Raw genomic sequence first — 21,394 nt, forward strand, 5'->3', positions numbered from 1 at the left:
ATATATGTATATATATGTATATACATATACGTATATGTACACATATATACTGTATATAAAAACATCCGGGGAACAGTTAATGAATGATGTAGCACCTGCCTTTGGAATCAGAGCATTTTTCACCAGAGAAGCCTGAAATAAAACCTCTGTGATGATTCAAAGATCTAAGAGTAGATCTCCCGTCTCGTTCACTGACAGCTGAAAACCAGGCAATAAAAATAACTTCTAAACCTCATAGAGTACAGGGTAAGAGTTGGAAATGTGCAAACGTGAAAAAGTTGGTTGCCTCTCCTCTAATGTTTTAGCTTCAAATGAAAGCTAAAACTGAAAAATTGAAAAAGGGCTAAGAGAACTTCGTAAAAAAAAGAAAGGATGGATTCACAGAACATCAGGGGTCCCATTTTAAATAAGGCAGTTATTTAATTGCTTTTAGGCTGTTTGGTCATGTAATGTTTAAGTGACAAACCCTTACTTGTAAAAGCTTATAACTTCTTATTTTTGATACATAAGTACAGTAAATGCCATATACTTTAAGACTTTTACTTAAGTTATATTATAAAAGGTGATTTCAATTTCTACCAAAGTCATTTTCTGTAAGATACTTGTACTTTTACTCAAGTATCGCTTTTAGGTACTTTATACGAGACTGATCAAGGGTTATATGATCAGTAAAAATGTCTGTGCATGTAAGTCCTGATTAGATTTTGAGTGTTCACCTTGTGAGATAGAATTTTAGTTTTTGTTATTGATTGTTGTCATTAATACTTAAAAAACAAAACATATTATAGTACATTATGTCTGTGTTGCCGAACTGTACAAAATCAGAATTGGAATCATGGAAACCAGAGTGAAGATTTGCACTTTTTACTCTATATAAATACAGTATATTAACACTTTTGAAGCGGGCTGGGAAATCTGTTCTTTCATACACAAACCGTCATGGGTGTTTCGGTTTTGATTTCACATACAACTCACTGCAGCTGAAATAAAAACTAATCAGAGGGAAATATTAACTTCCATGGTCAGATATTTGTTGGCTCAAACAAATATCTGACCACGAGTGTTGACTTCTCGCTGCACCACAGGAGCCCCTGTCCTTGAAACGCCTTGAAAGATAACATAGAATGAAAAATGTCCTTTCCGGCTTTCCCTCTCAAACCCCCTCAGTCCTTAGTCCCTTCCCCCATCTATCCCACATCCCTACATCTCTCTCTCTCTCTCTCTCTCTCACACACACACACACACACACAGAAATATTAGCTCAATCAAATCTAATTAATGAAAATTGGATCAAAGGATTTTTGTGATCATCGGGTTTTTGGGTTGATTAATTAAGATTTCAATTAAAAGATTCAAAGTGATGCTGGGTGAGTGAGTGAGTGAGTGAGTTAGTGAGTGAAGCTGCTGCTGTGAAAGGTTTAGAGGTTTTTGCCTCAACCTTTCAGCAGTAAATCTCTTTGTCTTCTCCTCATCACACCCCTTCTCTGGTCTCCCCCCCCCCGGCCTCCTTCCCTCCCTCTCCACCACAACAAAACACAAGCTCACCGCTGTCACTAAACCTAACCCACTGGAAAACAACATAGCTATATTGAGTAAATGTCAGTGTGTCCTGTAAGACAGAGAGAGGAGGGGTAGTTGTGCACATGCACTTAGAGCTGTTACCCCTGGAGAGAAAAACAGTGAAACATTACAGGGCTTTTTTTCTGTGCGATGATGAGGCAGATGGAGGACTGCGGCACAACCCAACAGAAGTGAAAACTACAATAAATCTGTTGTATCTGAATGAATATGATGGAAACAACAGTTTGTTTGCAGCTATATAAAACGTGTAAACAAACCAGATCTTTACAGAAAAAACAGTGTCATTTAAGTATTTCAGTTCAGTACCTGTCAAAGTATTGTAACGAATGAATTCATCTGCTTGTTATTTTCTGGATTTGTCACTAAAACCAACCAAAACACCAACTGTTTGCTTCAAAAACGACTCAAACTGTTCATCATTAATTGGAATAGTACTAGACTGATACTACAAGACAGGAGGTCATCAGAAGTTGTGACACAAGAGATGGAGAAAGAAACTGATATTTTTTCAGTCTCTGCTGTCGACAGACTGTAGAATGAATATATTAAAAGACAAACTCATAGTAGAGACCTACAGTATACGAGCAGACTGTGTAAGAACCGACTGTACTGTATGTTATCAGAGTTACATGTGATCATGTAACGTCAACATCAACATCAACATCAACATCAAAACTCATCACTGGTTTAGAGAAGAGAGTCATGTCAGTCCAAATACTCTGTGTGTGTGCGTTATGTCTTCTGTCTTTCCATGATCCTCGCCTAACCTCAACCACCTGGTGTCTTTCAGTCAGTCTCACAGCCTGGAGGGTGTGTGTGTGTGTGTGTGTGTGTGTGTATCTGGTATTCCTTATGTTGTGGGGATCTAAATCTGTTCACCCAATCACATTATGAGGACTTGCCTTCCTTATGGGGACAAAAATAAAGTCCCAATAACGTAAATTGCTACATTTTAAGGTGAAGACAAGTTTTAAAGTAATGCTGAGGTCAGGGTTACTTAGGTTAAGGTCAGGGGTCAGGGTTAGGATTAGGCCAGTAGTCATTATGGTTAAGGTTAGAGTAAGTCTCCTCTCCAGAAAATGAATTAAATCAATACAATGTCCTCTGAAGTCATGAAAACCAGTGTGTGTGTGTGTGTGTGTGTGTGTGAGAGAGAGGATTGCAAACATAGTATTGACTCGGGGGCTGACTGATTTCTCAACAGCTGAGTCTCATTATTAGAATAAAGGTGGCAAAACTCAGACACACATAATGCATTCCATAACCCTTTACCCTAACCTTAACCAGCCTAACCCTAACCCTAAAACCAAGTCTTAACCCTCAAAAAGCCCTTTTAAGGACAGAATTTGAGAACCAGCCAAAATGTCCTTACTCCCTATGGTTTATGGGAAAAAACGTGCATCAATGTCACTCTTTACTTGGTTCAACGAGGCTTTGAAATGCAGCTTCTTTACAACGGCTTCAAACATAATGTGCTGAGTAATGCTGATGCCTTCACAGCAGCCAGGATGTGAAGCTGGTCAGTAATCAACACCTAAGACCACAGAACTGCACCAACATAAAAGTGATGGGAATAAATCTGCTGCTCAGTGCTGTGACTCATACACAAGTTTTTTTTACAATGAATTTGATAGTTGAATATAGATACTTTTTTACATATGTCATTTCTCATGTGTCTGCAGCTTTTAAACAGTAAACCTGGTGCAGAACAGTCGATTAAACACAAGATCTGGACAAATGTGGATTCTGGATCCTGTTGTTTCAAGTAAAAAATAAAATAATCCTGGTTCGAGATTCAGTCTGGTTCTAAAGGATTGTCCTTTTTTTTATCTCCACAAGAGTTCACATGTTCACATGTCAGTCCAGGACACAGACACTGTCGACTGCTCCAGCCCTCAAGGATCAAACAGTCACACAGCAGCAGCCTCTCTGATCTCAACATGGAGCTCCAACAAACAGACTAAAACACTCTTACATGTGTGTGTGTGTGTGTGTCACCTCTTGAACAACCTACGGTATGTTCACTGCATATATCAGATAGTGATACGGAAAAAACATTTACACTGCTGTCAAACACCAGCCATTTAACCTTAACCTTTCTACTCAGGGAAAGAGGGAAATAACCAAGAATACACCGCTGACTGAACCCAACGTCTAAACTTTGGTTTAGTGGAGGCACTAATACTGCTATAAAGGAAAGTTTTCCTGTAGTTGTACAGATGGTTGAAAGATGTATGAACAGATACAATTGCCTTAAATACCTTTCCACCACAGGTACTTTCTGTAAAGGCTCTTGATTAACAGGAACAAAGATCAATAAAGTTGGATAAGCCACGCTAAACAGTTCAGACTGGAGTCTTTCTAACGGTGACTTCACACTGAGCAGCTTTGGGCTGTGGCAGAGTGAAGTAGATTAGATATATTAATATTTTAAACCATGAAATTACACGAAACCCTAATTTTCCTCATGTGTCCCTCACTTTGAAAAAAGGCAGATGAGTTTTCATTCAAGGGAACAGTCGAAGTGAAGATTCGAAAGCTTTTTGTTTGTTTGTAGGGGTGGGAATCACGAGACGATACGCGGTCACATGGTCCACGATACCAATAATATCACGATAGAATGATTCTGTGATAATCAATATATTGTAAGACAATCATATATTGATAGGTCACGATATGTGTTTCACTGAAGAAAACAAAACGTCTGTGAAAAGTTAAAAGTGTAGCACGATTTCTCTATTTATTCAAGAGAACAATGTGCATTAAATGTATTGAACATGTATGAAGCATCTCTTAACGTAGCTTTCGCCGCAATTATCCCACTGTAAACTGACTCTTCTTCAGCCAGGTAACTTCTGCCTAAGTTTCCCTCATTCATTTGAGCAGCACCACCGCTACTGAGGTAGTGATGGCCGGCGAGTGAAACTGGCACGGAGTGTTTACTTTACTTTACTTATAATTTATTCATTTAAATATTGATATTTGTCCTGGCGTATCGAGTATTGTATTGCACGAGGAAGGAAGACGTCATATTGCCAAATTGATATTTTGATCCACCCCTAATAGATTGATTGACAGACAGACAGCAATCATCATCAACATCAATGCCTTTGGCTTGCTTTGCAACAAATCCCTGCAGTCATAACATGCTGACTCCAAAAATACCCAAGACTGGATTGATCTTACAAGGATGAAAGCAGACACACACACACAGAATCCTTCACTGACGTCACACAGTGCGCACTTTATACATTGCACTGAGAGTCTCTTCCACTCACTTCACCTCAAACAACATCTATAAGCAAGAGCAGCAGCTGACGCCCAGTTCTGAGTTGGCAAGCCCACAAGACTTAATCCTAAAAGTCACCTATAGTGGACCAAAGAAACAACAGAACAGCAGCAGCAGAGCACTTCAGAGAGCGTCAGTGTCCAGCAGAGGCTCCTGTCATCCACACAAGACAAGGACCACAACAAGAGAACGTCTCAGAGAGCTGTACTATGTCGTTAACATTTGCTATGCCACTATCTTCCATTACATTAAAACACTGCCACTTTACACAGCATTCGCTACAGTATACTATTCAGCAAAATAAAAGTAACTTTGATTATAGTTCACAATTAGCATTAGGGCCAACGTTTACTTTGGAATATTTATTTATTTTACACAATGAAGACAATGTATATCTACATGTGCTGCGACACGAGTATGAAGGAAAGTATGTTCGTTTAACTACAGAAGAGATTAAATGCCCTCTGCATTTGAACGCAGGGAAAAAATTTAGGTAACACTGGATTAAACATCCTCGCACAGGGACACAACGTCAGCAACGCCAGCCTTTAGTTACCAATGCACGTAAAATATCCTAAAAATAATTATGACTCTCACCCGAGGATTCACGTACAGCTGACACCATGAGGGGAAGCCGAAGTGAAATAATCTCCTGTCATGATTATACTGACCAAGATTCTATAATTACAGTTGTCGAAACATTTGACAAAGTGATGTAACGTTACAAAAACATGTCCCTTAAGAATGAAAGAGTGTAATATATTAATGTAAAACCCCTTTAAAACTAGAATTGTTAGGTTTTCATTTTGTAACCTATAAAAAGAAACCTTTTATATTAATTTTAGGCTTATCTTTTTGCAAAGTCTGCCATTTTGTACCATCATGTTTTCACAGGACAAACCAGCCAGTGCGTGTTTTGTTTGCTCTTTTGAATTGAAATGTGGAAGCTCATAAAGCACATGAAGAGGAGCTGCTCTGCCCAAAACAATCCTACAACATAAACCAACGATGAAAGGGCAATCAGCAGAGGAAGTGGATAAAGTTGTGAAACCTCATCAGCTGACACACGTGTTGACCATAGTATGGCCACCACAGTTCCCTGACACACATGGAAAAAATGAGGTGGTGAGTGTAGGAGTCTCACCTTTAGATGTCACCAATTCTTACAAAATTGACCCTTAAAGATATAATGTGTAACATTTCTTCATTAAAATATCTAAAACAACAAGATTAATGTTCTATATTTTGTGTAGTGTACTTACATGAGCCACTTTACCGTCTGCTATTACGTCATTTTTTGTAATACTAATTAGCCAGTGTGTTGTCTTTTCTTATTTTCATGTTATTGAGTGTTTGTCACTAGTGCATCACGAGTACTCGTTGCTGTTTACTGTTGTTCTGCCTCCAAAGTGCTCACATTTTATGGAGAGGGCTTCTGTAGCAGAACAACAATTCCCATGAATCCACACTGCTTCACAGCATCATCAATCTAGGCATTTTTGTTATTACTGGCAGAAATTACATACTGTGAGTTTAAATCAGATCATTCTAAATCATGAGGTCCTTTAATGATGCAGACTGCTCCTTGTAGCACTTCAAAAAAAAACACTAGGACTGCATGCAGGCGAGCTACACTGAATTTCCAAGTCACTCTATCACATTACAAGAAATTCTCTAAATCTACATATGTTGAGTGTTTTTGCTTTTATTGCAGTGGGTAATAAAATCATGTCTCATCCCTAAGGTCAAATACTGGGACCACAGACACACTATAACTTCCTGCATTACATAGTCTACACTGTACAGCATTACAGCAAATATCTACAGGAAACTTCAGTGGCTAAATTCACTGGGGCAAATGCAGCCAGACCTTTAAAATGACGCAAAAATAAACATACAGTTGTGATTTTAAGTTGTCGTTCATAGTCTGAAGTGAGGTGGTGCAGAGTGAAGCCCACAGCTTGTGCACTAGGCCACTATTTTGCATCTTACCCCGTTTATCCTTTCAAATTATGTCAACAAGCTGCGGCAGGAAGCGTAAATACTGTAAAACACATGAAGCAGCAGCGCGTCCCTCCACAGGCTCACTGCGGTAACCTGCACCCAAATGCAGGCCGGCGTCTGTGTGTGTGTGCACAAAATAACACCATGCACCTCCACTCCGTGCTCTCTCACAAGGAATGACTAAAGAAAAGGACATTCCACTGTGAAAGGACGCGTCCTGTCTGTCCTCAGAGTCTCTGCCTTACCTCCGGCTTCGCTGTCCGCGTCCTCAGGTCAGATGTGTCCTCCTCTAACGCCGAAGACCCCTACAGGGCTGGATCTGTGAGGACAGCGGTTTATCAATGGACGCCCCTGGATCTTCCCTCGATTTTGGGTAGAGTAAGCGGTTTGTCTGGACAGAAAGAGTCCGCAGACTGTGCACCGTGCACCGTGGGGACACGATGCCGTGCGTGGCGCATGAAAAAGGGGGCGCTGCGTGCCTGCAGCGGTCACCGCCGGCCGGGCTGAGGATCCGAGCCGGTGGAAGGTGGCGATGAGGATGATGATGATCCACAGTGGTTCCCGTTTCCACCTGACACTGCCTCCTCCTCCTCCTCCTCCTCCTGCTGCTGCTCTCCGCTGGTGATGCTGGAGAGAAATATCAGCATCAGTGCGGCGAGAGAGAGAGGAGGGGTAGAGAGTGAGGGACGGAAGGAAGGAATGGGGGGGGGGTGGATACAAATAAGGAGGGGAAGAAAGAGAGGGAGAGAGAGAGAAAGAAAGAAAGAAAGAAAGCAAAACCAAAGGAGGAGGGGGAGGGAGGGAGTGGGGGGAGGGGTGAGAGAGAGTTCACTACAGTTCACATACTACAGACAAAAATAGTAAAATATTAATAAAGTATTGTTTTGTTTTGTAGGAAAAAGAAAGAAAAAAGGCTTAAATACTTGGCAGAACTTATAAATAAGAAAAAAAAGTTAAATTGAATACCGTAGGAACATGTCATGTCAAGTCAGTGATTATCAAAGTGTGAGTCAAAAGGTCATTAAATATCAATAAGTGTTTTAAAATGTTCAGTTAGATTTTAACACATACCTATGAGGACTAAAACGAAGTCTTGGCGTTTAAATAATGTGTTATTTTTCTTTTATCTGACCTAGTATAGTAGGTAATTGTGACACCATACTGTGTAAATTAGTGTCAGCTGGTCAGTATACAGGCCTAACATTTCAGCATTTTCACCCAATTTTGTAAATTGCTATTTGTGTTGATGGATAATTAATTTAAAACTGTCAAATATATACATATATACATATATATGGGAATTAGTGTCATGTGTTGATCAGAGTCGACATCAAAACTCTTAATTTTGGCAATGGCTGGTATATAGAAACTTTTCTCTGTCTAAAATGTTAGGTGTTTCGTAATGTACCAGTTCATATATACCAAAAAATACTGTTAAATGTAAAGTCACACCTGTAAATCTCCATTGACATTTATCATGTACACCAGCCTGCCTGTATAGCTTTAATTCTACTGCATTTGAGTGCAAGTTGTATGCATGTTTGAAATCAGACATATTTATTTATTCATTTATTTATTGAAATGTGTGTTACATTTTTAGGTTTGGCTGGAAACGACAAAAAGGTTGTATGTACAAACTATATGATGGACACATTTGTTTATGTTGAACTGAGTGGTCATGGTTTGTGATCTTTAAAAAATGGGGGCCCACATGTAAAAACCAAAAGTTAAATTGGCCAATTTGATGTCATAAGAGACTTCATCAGGAACAAGGAGTCGATGGATCTGTTCCAGTGTTATGGGCTATGATTTCAGTGGAAAGAAATGATTATATAAATGCACTTGAGTCTGATTTAAGGAGATCTGCCTCATCTGTGTGTGTGTGTGTGATGATTCAAGTTCATTAATAAGTTTTAAACAATGAAAAGCTGAGTTCCAAAACTAAAATAACAACAGCTACTGTATGTGTATGACCATGGCTAAACCTTTATAATTACTGGAAGCACAGAAGCCTGAATACAACAAAAATACAAAATAAAACCCAACTCAAATACTGAGTACATGTACAGTAGTTTTCATTAAAATGTCAAACTTTCGATATTTGTCACTGCTGTTTTTCTACTTCTGAGCTTCTTCGTCCACTGGAAAAGAACAAAGAGGATTTGACTGAGGTGTAATGTGATATTAAAACGACCATTAAACTCACTTTACTGCAGTGACTGTCTTCAGATTAACAGGGATCCTTTAATTCTCGCCGCAGCAGGAGGAGGAGGAAGAGGAGGAGTCTGAGCTGCTCTTCCGCTCTGTCATGGGAAGGAGGCGTTTCTCTCTTCACGCAGAAATGTTGTTGAGCTTTTAACTGAAAGTAGCCATCGATTCCGAACACAGTTTGATTTCACTGACAAGTCGTCGTCACTGTCCTGTCTCTCACAATGTCGGAGTCCGTCAAAAATGTCGCGATATTTGGATCAACGGGAATGACCGGGCTCGCAACTCTGCCTCTAGCCGTGTCTGCAGGTAAGGAATACAGACCACAGGGACACACACAGGTGTACACTACACTCTATACATGTAACATATGTGAGTACATAATAGTCAATGTCTTATTAAGATATGAAAGTCAATAATTCATTCACAGTACAGGTAAACGATAAATAAAGACGCCCGTTGTCTGCTGAAACGGTTAACTGATTCATAATAGATTACTAAATTAACCGTCAACTATTTTGATCATCGATTCGACCTGTTTCAGTGTTGTTGTTTTAAAGAATAAAAATTAAATCAAGTTTTCTGTGTTTTCAGCTTCTTAAATGTGAATAAATTCGTGTTTCTTTGCTCCATATAACTCTTCTAAATCTTCAAAACGGAATAATTTTGGTTCGTGTACAAAACAAGACATTTGAAAACATCGTCTCATAGTTTTGGAAGCATTGATCATGAGATGAAAATAATAGTAGTTTCAGCACTTAAATCAATAAAGGTAAAGTTTGTTCTAATTGTTATAAAGTACACCTTAAGCACATAATAGTATATGGTGTAATGTTATATTATATATGTGTAACATTTGTACATTGTAAAGTACTTTACATATTCAGTGGGAGTTTGAAGATGAGAGTTAAAGAAGTGGTTCAATTGGACTTGCCTGTTACATCAGGTTAGAAAAGTAAATGTTTAAATTATCAATAAGATGAAATAAGGTTGCTCTTCATAATAGAATTCCATTAGGTAAAACAAATAAAAATAAAACAATAAATAAAAGGTTTAGGCACCCAGATTTAGAGCTGGATAATTGTCTTGATTGTGCCCATTGTTTTAAAACAGATTCCTCAGTTTATTCATAGTGTTTGGTGTCAACTTCAACATTTCCTTGTGTGTTGTGTGTGTGTCATCTTTAAAGCATATTATCACCATAAATATTACCAATACTAGGTCAAAACTATGGTGAAAGGATTTTGACGACATGGGCCAGTGTGACTTTAATTGTTTTCAAAGACTGAAGAAAGAAACATCTTCTTAAATGTAAGATATTGGTGAATTTATAGGTGAATTGGCATAAATAACCATAAAAATTAAACATAAACACACACACACACACACACATTACATACAAAGTCATGAGATTAATTTGATGTAGCTGGATTTTCATTTCCTTTCCTCCCACTTACTATGAGGTATAAAGAAAAAATTCTGAGTCATGTTGGACGTTACAGATTGTGCAGTCACAACAGGCTGGGACACAGAAAGCTGTGAGAGGAAGATGTCACTATCTGGCCTGTTCAGTGAGGGTGGGGTCACCTTCTCCTTCATGGCGGGTGAAGTTATTACAAAGCTTCTGGAAAAGTCTGAACTGAAATCAGTTCGTACTACAGTTCAGGCAGTAGTTATGCTGCACTGCACAGCCCCATGACCAGCCCCAGCAGTGTGTGTGGAAAAAAAACCCAAACATTTTTTAAGATATATTTAGATATCTTAATAGTGTTTATCTGGTGTTTTTTTTGTGGCGGAAGCAGTCTGCAAAGTTCAGTATCACCACACTGATTGCTTCACTTTGAATAAGAGAGTGCCCAAGTGTCCCTCCAATATTTTTTTAAAAGAGAGTGACACTTATTAAGGCAGTTTATTATTCATGTTACATTTGTATCATTAATAGACAAGCACAGGTAAATTCTGCTAAGGGCCCCATAACGGCGTGTGCCGGCACTGCTGCACTGTAACCAGTCAGGTGAAAGTGACAGTTTCAGACAACAACCACTGAAACGGTTGACAGTACTGTGTCACCAACTCTGGTTCCTGCTGTATTTGTTTATTAAACGCAAAGGAAACAGGTGCGTTTCATGTTTTTACAGCTGCCCAGAACAAACCAACCAACAAACAAACAAACCAAACACTGGCTCTACTGAGTTCATTTGTAGGTATTTTTTAACCTATTTATCTATTGACTTATTTAATTAAAACATTTCACTGAATAACTATCTGATAACTCAATTATTGGAAGCTGCATTTGTCTGTTACCTGAAGGCCACCTGGGAAAAAGTACCGTTGCAGTACACAGTTTCACCACTGGATATCACTAGATCATACAAGCTGAAGTTTTTAAAGGTCATTCCAAGGGTCCAACCAGGCTCTCATTTGCATAACCTTGATGAAAACATCATCATGCAAGATATGAATTAGAAATCCTGCAGCGTTTGTAATATCACCACAGTGTCAATGGAACATACAAATGGCCTGAGGCTGTAGAATATGAAATGTAATGCAAATGCTATGTTCTTGTGACACGTTTGTGTTGACCTGTTAAAAGTCCGCGTGTCGTCCTCCAGGATACAATGTGACGGTGCTGGTGCGGGACCCAGCCAGGCTGCCCGCTGACCACAAGGCGTGCAGAGTGGTGGTGGGGGATGTGCTGAATAAAGAGGATGTGAAGAAGACCATGGAGGGCCAGGATGCTGCCATCATCATCCTGGGGACACGCAACAACCTGAGTAGGGCTCCACCTACAACAAACAAACAATCACTCAAACAAACAAACATTATAGGAGAAGAAAACATTGTCCAAGTCATGTTTATTCAAGTGACAACCGATCATGATGGCTCTAAATGGAAACATAATTTACCGACATAACATCATGTGCTATTGGAGAAGACCCGAAATTAGTGATGGAGGCCATTAACCCGTCAGGGAATTGTTTATTGATGTTATAAATCAAGCATAGTTCTTTTTTGCAAACAGTGGAGCTGCCTCCCTCCAGTGGCCATTTAGTTAATAACATATTCTTATTTTTGGTTGACCTCAAGAGGAACCACATCCATTTTTATATTTACAACATTTTTAAACATTTATTAAAAAAACAAACAAAAAAAAACATTTACCACTAATCTAATAGCAGTATTAGTTGCATCTCACATTTTTCTGTTGAGCTTAGCATAAGTTCACTGTTCTCAAGGAGGACGGCAGGTTTATAATTGTGTAAAAATGTGAAATATGGGGATCAAGAAGAAGAAATGAAAGAGAAGTAGAAGGCAGTAATCAACAAATGCCAACTGCTGTAAGACACTAAAGCAGAAATATAAAATATTCACTAGAGTAAGACATAAGACACACAACATACAGTTTATACTCAATATGCAATATTGTTGGATCAGTTTGACATAATCTTAATCATGACCAAGGACAATAACCCTAATAAATGGTTCAGAAATAAAACAAAACTTTTAAAATTAAACTTTTTTTTTTTTCTTTTTAAACAAAATTGCACTTGTATGCATTTTTGTGAGCTCTTATGTCTCCATGTTTTTGTTTTCCTGAATTAATTTAAATTTTTATCCCTTTTAACACTGCCAAGGGACTACGGGCAGGAATTATCCTCACGCTACAACCTGGCAAATTTACATTTTAAATGACTGTATTCATAATGTCCCTTCTTTTCCGTTTTGAAATATTCAGAAATTCATCTTTCAATTGCGTAAAACTGAACACATTTAAGATTTTTAACTTACACACTCAAAACATGTTTTCATGTATGTACTTGTACACAGTGAAGTGAGTGTACAGCGCCATCCTGTGGAAATACTGTACTTGAGTGAAGTGTTAAAGCAGAGCTCTCAAACTCTTTTTTGTATTATATAATTATTTTGCACCATAAATATATATTGTTTTATTATTTACTATGCATCATTCCATGTAAAAACAAACCCACTTTCACTCATTTTGAATTAATTGGGAGAAATCCTCTTGAATATCATTTCTGCAAGATCATGATGGAGTATTGTCATATGATTTTAAGCATAATCACCCTGTCATACAGAGTATTAGGGCCATATTGAAAATAAAAGTACGCTTTTGAGAATAAAGTCATAGTTTTTTGAGAAAAAAGTTGTAATAGTGTGCCCCCTCCTGACCAGTTTATCTTCTCATTGGCCCCCCATTTCATTTGAGTTTGAGACCCCTGTGTTAGAGTGTCACAGCTTCAGTAAAAGTTGGTTCTTTTTCTGATGCGCCTTCATCAGGCCCGACCACCATGATGTCTGAAGGCACCAAGAACATTGTGGAGGCCATGAGGGCGCGTGGGATCCGCAAAGTGGTCGGCTGCATGTCAGGTAGGAGTCACTGCTGACAGCTGAGAGGAAAAAGATATTAATTAATTACTTACTCGGTTGCCCTTCATCTTCCTCACATCCAGCCTTCCTGCTGTGGGATCGTGCCAAAGTCCCTCCCCGCCTGGTTCCAGTGACGGAGGACCACGACAGGATGTACACGGTGCTGAAGACGTGCGGTCTGGACTACGTGGCCGCCATGCCTCCTCACATTGGTGGTCAGTAGGAAGTAGAATCTCTGCAGCAAAAGTGGAAGAAATCATAAATTTTAGGTTCCAAGCACTATTTTATGATCCATTTACACTAAGTGTTTTATAAAACAAATGGTTTTAGTAACTGTGATGACACTGAATTGAGATTTCTCTGCATGAATCTGCAGTTCTAGTGTTGAGGTGTCCTTGGTGGGGATAAACCAGTACGATACTTAGATACTCCAAATATAGTCCAAAGTCATTCTTGCAAGAATAAAGCAAGTCAAGTCCCTGCTTTAAGTCAAGCAGTGCACAAGTATAACTGCTACAGGTCTGAAGGGACCATTGGCCCTCGGGATTCTTCACAATCAAATCTGGCCCTTGTTAAAAAAAAAAAAGTTTGGACACCCCTGCATTAATATATAAGACAAATGAATAAAATATTTGTAATTATATTCAAAAGTGTTATTTAAAGAAGAAAATAATAATATTTAATGCGTCATGTTCTTTCTCTCCAGGTGACCTTCCTCTGACGGAGAGTTACACAGTGACAGAGAACATGCTGTCAGGAAAAGCCATCTCTAAACATGACCTGGGACACTTCTTTGTAAAGTGTCTGTCCACCTCAGAGTGGGACGGCAAGACTGTGGGAGTGTGTGGAGAGTATAAATGAAGAATGCACACCTCTTCTTCTTGTCATTTCTTTGTTTTCCACATTATGTGTGTACGCTGAGAGATGAATGAAGGATGTTTTTGTCCCTATTTTAAAAAAAATAAACATAATTTGGATTGAGCATCTATTGTATGTTGTTTTTGTCTCACTAAGTTCACTTTGTATCATCTTTGATCCAAAGGAAATATTTCAAATCTACTGCCAATCTGTGGATGTGCTTTAGCTGTGGAGCTGTGTAAATAAGTGTCTTCACATGACTTCATAGAACTGTGGTGTTATGTCATGTGACATGCACCACAGCTGTTGCTGTTTTGATCGACAGCAGCCTTTTATTTCATAGCAGTTTGTTTCTACTGCTGTAGAAACAAAACACAGAGAACAACCAAGGGAATAAACCAAACCTCTTTTATACATTAACAGAATAAATGCAAAGTTAACATGTTTTTTTCCAACACTTTACTACAATATGTCCTCTTTAGCTACAAGACAGCACTACAGTTATGTAGGTAGTTTGTCAGAAAGCGTTACATATAATTTATTTGTAACACAAAACAAAACCGAGTGGTGCCCTGTAATGTAGTCAACATATTTACTTTTGACAGTAACCGGGATCTCCATATCTACCCATATTATGGTTTTGAATTAAGTGATTTTTTTTTATTGGGACACATTAAAAAACAAGCATCAGAAAAAAGAAAGAGAGATAAATTCATTAAACAAAGACAATAAACAGATCCATTACCACTAAAGTAGAGCTAAAGTGAACTAATTCTGCGTCACTGGTATCATTGTCACATTTTGGCATTTAAAATAAAAGGGAACCACCTTCAGTTTCGCCATGACAACACGTCCCTCTACAGTCAGATGAGAAGCACGTGTGGGTAACATGTCAAGGAAGCCAATCAGAGGTAGCACTACACCGGAAACACTGCCTTAAAAAATAAAAGCTGGACTAACTATTTAACCCTATTACTGATACCAATAGTAATTATTTTTGCCATTTTTAATAACTGTCATCGGTCAATTGTTATTTTTTATTTTAATTAATCAGATGAATATTACAGGACACATGGTGTCACAGTGTAATTTTGAAAGTGTGCCGGGAGGAAGTTGCTTTATGGTAACTTGATGGTTTTTTGTTTTGTCCTCTGTTGTAAGGAGGAGCCAAAGGTTTTGTAATTTATTTCAATTTAGCTCACTTGTTGACTTTATACCTTATTCGTGGGGTGTTGAGTCGAGTGTTGTTTGGAATTTATGGAAATTTAAACCGAAATAGGAAAGTAAAAACTTGACGGTTTTCGGCAGCGAGGGACACAGTTGCGTTCAAGGACCCTGCCTGACGACGGAAGCTTTCAGGTAAATCTGTTTTTCCGAAATCTGAAATATAAAGCTGGGGAGTCTTATGTGTATGAATTAAATCGCATGGACGTTGACACGTGTAGGATGCAAACTTTATGATTGTGTGTTTTTTTTAAATCGATAATCGTATCTCGTAGCCTACATTTTAAAACATTTTTTCGATTATTGAGTAGTTCCCGCTCATTAGTTCTCACATCAACTTTACTTTTACTATATTAAATGGGATAAAACATATTGAATGGGAGCCCCAGCCATGTCAATATAACATCTGCGTTTGTGTTTTTACTCACGTCGTCGTATTTGTTGCAGACAATCATGTCTGCTTTCTGTCGTCGTTGATGTCATCATTGAGGAATTACTGCTATGTATATTACACAATAACACACATTTCAGTGTGAGTATTAATCAATAAAGTGAGAGTGCGTTAATGTAATGCACAACTAATTTAGTTATCACGGTGTTTTGTACACGTGCAGTGCATTTAACGTACATTTAAAACGTGTATGTATTGGAATGCAGCGCGGTTGCACTCCACTACCCAAAATACCTTTCGGCACGTCCAGCCCCCAACTGCAAACGTTTTGGTGTTCGACTCAAATCACAGGCGGGAGAAGAACGATTCAGTCGGTGAGCAGGACTGAGCTGCGTCTATTAAAACTTTTAAACCCGAAAATATCAATTTTGACTTAATTCTGAACGAGTTACAATCGTGGCACGCTGATTTGTTTTTTCCTCTGGACCGAAGAAAAAGCGGGAATCTGATTTTCGAGCAGCAGCGGTGTCTGTGTGGACCAGAGACGGGAAGTGATTCAACAGGTCTGTTCGTTTAAAGATACCGTTAAACGTTTAATCGGTTTAAAGTTTACGTGTTTCTTGTCTTTTTAAAAAGAGAAAATCGAGCCATTTTAATGCGAAAACGCAACACACACACTTACCGTTACTTTAGGTTAACTTGCGTTGAAACATTTTAGCCTTTTCTTAAGATTCTTGTTTTCCCTCCTACACGACGAAACTATCGTAACGACCCCCAACATACTGTGACTCAGTTCACTGAAAAGCCTCCTCCATACCGAATGTTAACAACCATAATTATCAACACGGTTATTTCTATGTACGAGTTTTTCACTCGTATGTTTGTCACAAAACGAATAAGATTAGTGTTATGTTTTACTAATTTACTAACTAATAACGCACCGTAGACAGATCTGAATAATATGGCCTATCACGATAAAAAAATTTTGACTGGATGCTGATAATTTTCGCAAGAAACGTCATGTAAAAGTCTAATATGAGCTCCAGTCATTTGTAGTTTAAAATAAATATGAGTTGCCTTTGAAAAAAAATGGTTTTATCCAAATTAATTTGCTATTGAATTATTGTCCAGTCTTAACTGTATCTCAACTACTATGATATTCTAGTAGAATGGCCGGTTAGTTTTCTTTAATGTTACATTTAAACATATTTACTGAATTAACGTTACTTTTTGTTTTGCAGTCTTTTTTTGTGCCACTTTATCTTAGCAATGTTATTTTTTATCAAAAAGTCAGCCTGAAGTGATGTTAAAGGATTGTACTGTCTTAATATAGAATCTGAGTAATGATCAAAAAGAGACAGTTATTTGTTTTTAATGAACAAAAGCACCCATTTGTGGGGAATCAATCATTCATATAGCTTCTTGAGTGAATTACGTCATTGGAATGTAGCATATTTAAACTCCACTACCCAGAATGCCTTTCAGCACACACGGTCTTCATCTGGATAACGGGTCAGAAAAAACATTTTAATCCAAAAGTTTTTGACGAAAAGTTAAGTATTGTCATAGACTACTTCACGTATTAAGTTTATTAATTTTAAAAATGTAATGTAAATAAATATGCTGCAGGTTATACACCAAACACAAATTTGAGAGAACAATCAAGAGTGTTGTTAAATAAATGTTTAAGTTAAGTAATTATGTGTATCTTTTGTTATTAAACATCACACATTATCAGAGGAGGGGAACTGGCCAAAAAATCTGCATCATATGTTGGCCATCGGCTGCCCTGATTTTGACCCTAGAAAAAAACTATAACTATTTTGTGTATGAGATATGAAACCCTTCTTTCCTTCACATGTGACAAAACTGATCAAAATATTTTACATTAGGTGATAAGGTGAGCTTTACATGTGGGTTTTTTTTTAACAGTTAATCTTTTGTTTTGCAGTTTAAAGATGATCATGAAGGGGCAGAAGCGTAAATTCCCACCTGAGGATGTGGAGGTTTCAGACAGGAGCAGCTCGACCTGGGAGAGCCAACGACAGTTTGTGTTCTCAGTCTCTCTGAACAAGTACCAGCATGGCCAGGAGCTTCCTGAACCCAGCCTGCGGAGGTCTGTGCTGATAGCAAACACACTGCGGCAGATCAACCTGGAGGCCTGTAGATCTGTGTGTGTAGATGGGCCAATCCCACCCTGCAGCTCTTTATCTGCACTTCAGGAGAATGAGCAGGAGAGTAGTTGGAACAAAGTTGTTCCTGCTAAACATCACTCTGCAGAAGGAGTGATTAACAGTGACTCAGCACTTACCACCTGCCCTGTGGATTCCTCGCATCACCCCTCCAATTCTGCTACAAGTAGGTATTCAGCAAGCTGCCAGTTGAATACATGCGGTGTTCCCCTGTCTGTTGGTGAGGAAGATGAGGATTGGGGATCCATGTCCACTGATACTGATTTCTCCCTTTCAGCTGCCATTTCTTCCATTCTCACTGCACTGGACTCAAATATTGACTGGAGTCCACAGGCAGCTCAGCGGATGCCTCTACGATCCCTGGAGAATCTGCAGAGGCCTTCTGAAGGAAATGCAGCATGGGCTAAACAGGGGGTCAGGGGATATGGGGGGAGCTGGGAGCAACAGGAAGAGTGCAGAGCACGAGAGAGCAACATGGATGCGACGAGGTCCAGCTATCTCAGTGACCTCACTGTGGAAGATCTGTTCCAGGATATAGACACATCCCTGTTGGAAAGGGACATGGGAGTGCTTGGGCTTAGAGGCAATGGGGGTGGATACTCAGGTGGGGATGATCTTCCCCGTTACCTGCTGCCTTTCTCTCCTTCCTCGCACCCTTTGTCCTTCTCTCTTAACCAGAATCTAAAGTGCCTGCCTTCATTCTCCTCATTCAGCCCACTGTCACCCTCAGTTTCACCTTCTCTCTCCTCACCACCATCTGTTTTCTTTTCTGGCCAGAATCAAGGACTTGAGCTGGAGCATTTGATGGAGATCCTGGTGGAGTCCTAATTGCCTCGTCTTCATTGTAATGTGAGAAAACCACTTAAACAAGAAGCAACCTGAATTCCTTTCACCAACTTGGTGGAAGTAAACATAATTCTTAGGGCAAAAGGCATGACTGTCAAACATGTCGATTATTCTTTGTGTTTTTTATATACATCTGTTGCTCAAGAAAAGAGTATTGTAGGTTTTAGAAAGTAGTAAGAATGCCCTGGGGATGTATAAGGTAAATGCTGCACAGTTGTGATGCGTCTGCCAGCTCTTTGTATCATGAAATACAAAAAGAAACATTTTTGTGTTTCTGAAAAAAATGCAGGCCAAGTGAGGGAGAAAGCTAAGCGTGAAAACGTTTTTTCTCTTTAATAATGAGCAATCAGTCACTGAATGAAGAACTGCTGAAAAATGAAATGTTATTACAGTTCTTACTGTGACTCGGCTGTTTGGATTTATTGAAGGCAGTGCCAGTGCCCTATATTTTGCCCCCCAACTGTAAGTGAATCTTGCATTCACACTGAACATCCAGAGTTATTTGTGGTCAAAGAAAAGCAGAAGCCAGTCATGGACCGGTGTTTGATCCAGTTTACTTGACTTTGGCTGAGACGTAGGACAAATCTTGTGACACACGTGTTATGTTCATGTGAGTTCTGAGAGAATGTGAATGTGGCTGGTGTCAGATGGAGAATGGTAGAAACACTAACGTTCGAGGTCAGATCTTCTGTGAAGAAATTCTTTACCGTCATTTATCAGTGAGTCTCAATAAGGAGCACAATATCAGACGCAGCGATTAGGTCAAGGTTTTAAAAGAGAAGGAAAAAAGGGGTTGGGTCTCTGAAATCATTGATATCAAGATATTTGACCAGGAGAAGAAATTTAGAAAATATGTATTTTTCTACATTTAGCATAACATTTTTTTTTTCTTTCAAATAATGTACATACTTCTTGAAGGTTATTTCAGTGAACAGTTGAAGTTGCAGTAAGGTTACATTTCACCTATCTATTCCTGTAGCAGTTAAAGGAAAAAGCACAATTTTAAAATTCTGTTCGACAGGCCGTTATGCGAGTGTTTCTTTGTTTAGATGGGTAGATTGCAGCTGTTTGAAGCACAGAAAACACATTGTTTCTGTTATTGGCTCCATGCACAGTGCAGCCCCGAAAGAGTCGCTTTTATTTTTAGAGATGCTTTTATTCAAAGAGCCTTTACAGTACTGCGATTGTATACAACATATCACGAGTGTAAATGTGACTGTCCAGAACATCCAACCAGCCTGTTGGTGTGTGTCTCACGGTATTTTAAATCACAACCACTACACAGCAGGTCCCATTATGCAGATGTAGTACTGATCAGCACCACTAGGTGTCATCTTTTGTTTGGTTTACATCTGAATATTGCACTTTTGTTATTAATAATATGCATTTTATGTGTCGAGTCATGTGAGCATGTGGTTTATGTATTTATTTAAAAGTCACATTACATGTATAATTTGGTTTAATTGTCCCTTATAGACCCATAAAATGGGTTTCTGTTAAATGTTCTGTTAATGCATATTGTTTAAAAGAAAGGTGTTTTACTGTAATTCTAGTTCTAGATGTTGATCCATCTTTTAAACCAACACTGCTATAGCACATGATGCATGTTAGACTTTTGTACAATTAAATCCTGTTTTATGGATCAGAGTTGCTTACTATGCAAAGGTCCTTTATAAACAGCAGGGATTCAGTTTCAAATAATTCATGTTTTGATGAAGAGGAGTTGATTTCTACCATATTTAACAGTTCAGTAGTGTTATAATATTCTGTCATGGCAGTTATTTTACTTTTATTTTTCCATACAAATATTGTAAAGATGTTTACCTGTACTGTTTTTTAATAAATCACAAACATGAAGTTATGTGACTCAGTCTTGTTTCTTTTAATTACAGAGGACTGAAGAGTGAAAATTATTATAAAATAAGTAGTTTGGGAGCAGCACATTAGATGTTAAACCATTTTATTTTGTTACCCTAAAGAAAAGCTATGGTGGTAGCCTAAGAAACGCAGTGAGAAGCCTGGAACTGAACAGGCTTTAAATTCTCCTGTCAGTTGAGACCTTACAGAAAAAGGTCTCAAAGAACAAGTTGACATAGATTTTACATGAAGGGATCTTTTCACTGTCAGTGCGGGCACACAGAACACTGTTATTGTTCCAAGACATGGGGAAAATAAGATCAATACTGTATCTTTGTCACTGGACACATTACACTAAATGAAAGCTGATAAGTCAGGACATGACTCCTGCTGAAACTACATTTTGAACACATTTTCTGGGACACCAAGTTTTCGTTGTTTTAAAACTTGGTGGATCCCTCAGCCAAAAGTTTGGTGTTTGGTTAATTGGAGATTCAAAATTGACTGTTAAACTCATTTCCATTATTTTCATTTCACAATGTCTGAAGGTTGTCA

General features: G+C 38.5%; 3 protein-coding genes and 1 long non-coding RNA gene across 13 annotated transcripts in view; 2 read left to right on the forward strand and 2 right to left on the reverse strand.

Moving 5' to 3' along the window:
• The window catches only part of LOC131462336 (spectrin beta chain, non-erythrocytic 4-like), a 56,839-nt gene extending 49,388 nt beyond the window's left edge, over window positions 1-7,451 (reverse strand). For all 6 annotated transcript variants that reach the window (XR_009240869.1, XM_058633450.1, XM_058633448.1 and 3 more), the window contains exon 1: window positions 7,120-7,451. The gene's annotated coding sequence lies outside the window, so the exon portion shown is untranslated. The remainder of the gene's footprint in view (window positions 1-7,119) is intronic.
• Window positions 7,452-9,173: 1,722 nt separating this feature from the next.
• On the forward strand, window positions 9,174-14,453 carry blvrb (biliverdin reductase B). Of its 2 annotated transcripts, none has more exons than XM_058634486.1 (5): window positions 9,174-9,391; window positions 11,695-11,856; window positions 13,382-13,471; window positions 13,555-13,683; window positions 14,178-14,453. In XM_058634486.1, the coding sequence occupies exons 1-5, from the start codon at window positions 9,307-9,309 to the stop codon at window positions 14,330-14,332; spliced, it is 621 nt and encodes a 206-aa protein (XP_058490469.1). In that variant the 5' UTR covers window positions 9,174-9,306; the 3' UTR covers window positions 14,333-14,453. The 2 variants fall into 2 exon arrangements, with proteins under 2 accessions (XP_058490469.1, XP_058490468.1); XM_058634485.1 differs by having other exon boundaries at window positions 9,176-9,391; window positions 13,555-13,686.
• LOC131462915 (uncharacterized) lies at window positions 11,728-16,173 on the reverse strand. The gene is made up of 3 exons (XR_009240923.1): window positions 15,982-16,173; window positions 13,525-13,706; window positions 11,728-11,868 (listed from the first exon to the last, which is right to left on the reverse strand). It is a non-coding gene; the product is annotated as an uncharacterized LOC131462915 (long non-coding RNA).
• On the forward strand, window positions 15,474-20,843 carry sertad3 (SERTA domain containing 3). 4 transcript variants are annotated; one of them, XM_058634484.1, is made up of 3 exons: window positions 16,266-16,507; window positions 17,896-18,740; window positions 18,914-20,843. In XM_058634484.1, exons 2-3 carry the CDS (start codon window positions 17,903-17,905, stop codon window positions 18,925-18,927), a joined length of 852 nt encoding a protein of 283 aa, XP_058490467.1. In that variant the 5' UTR covers window positions 16,266-16,507; window positions 17,896-17,902; the 3' UTR covers window positions 18,928-20,843. The 4 variants fall into 4 exon arrangements, with proteins under 4 accessions (XP_058490465.1, XP_058490467.1, XP_058490466.1 ...); XM_058634483.1 differs by having other exon boundaries at window positions 16,268-16,507; window positions 17,896-18,302; window positions 18,414-20,843; XM_058634482.1 differs by lacking the exon at window positions 16,266-16,507 and adding an exon at window positions 15,474-15,688 and having other exon boundaries at window positions 17,896-20,843.
• The last annotated feature ends 551 nt before the right edge of the window (window positions 20,844-21,394 follow it).

The sequence above is a fragment of the Solea solea genome, chromosome 7 (genome assembly GCF_958295425.1).
Source record: "Solea solea chromosome 7, fSolSol10.1, whole genome shotgun sequence".
NCBI lineage: Eukaryota > Metazoa > Chordata > Actinopteri > Pleuronectiformes > Soleidae > Solea > Solea solea.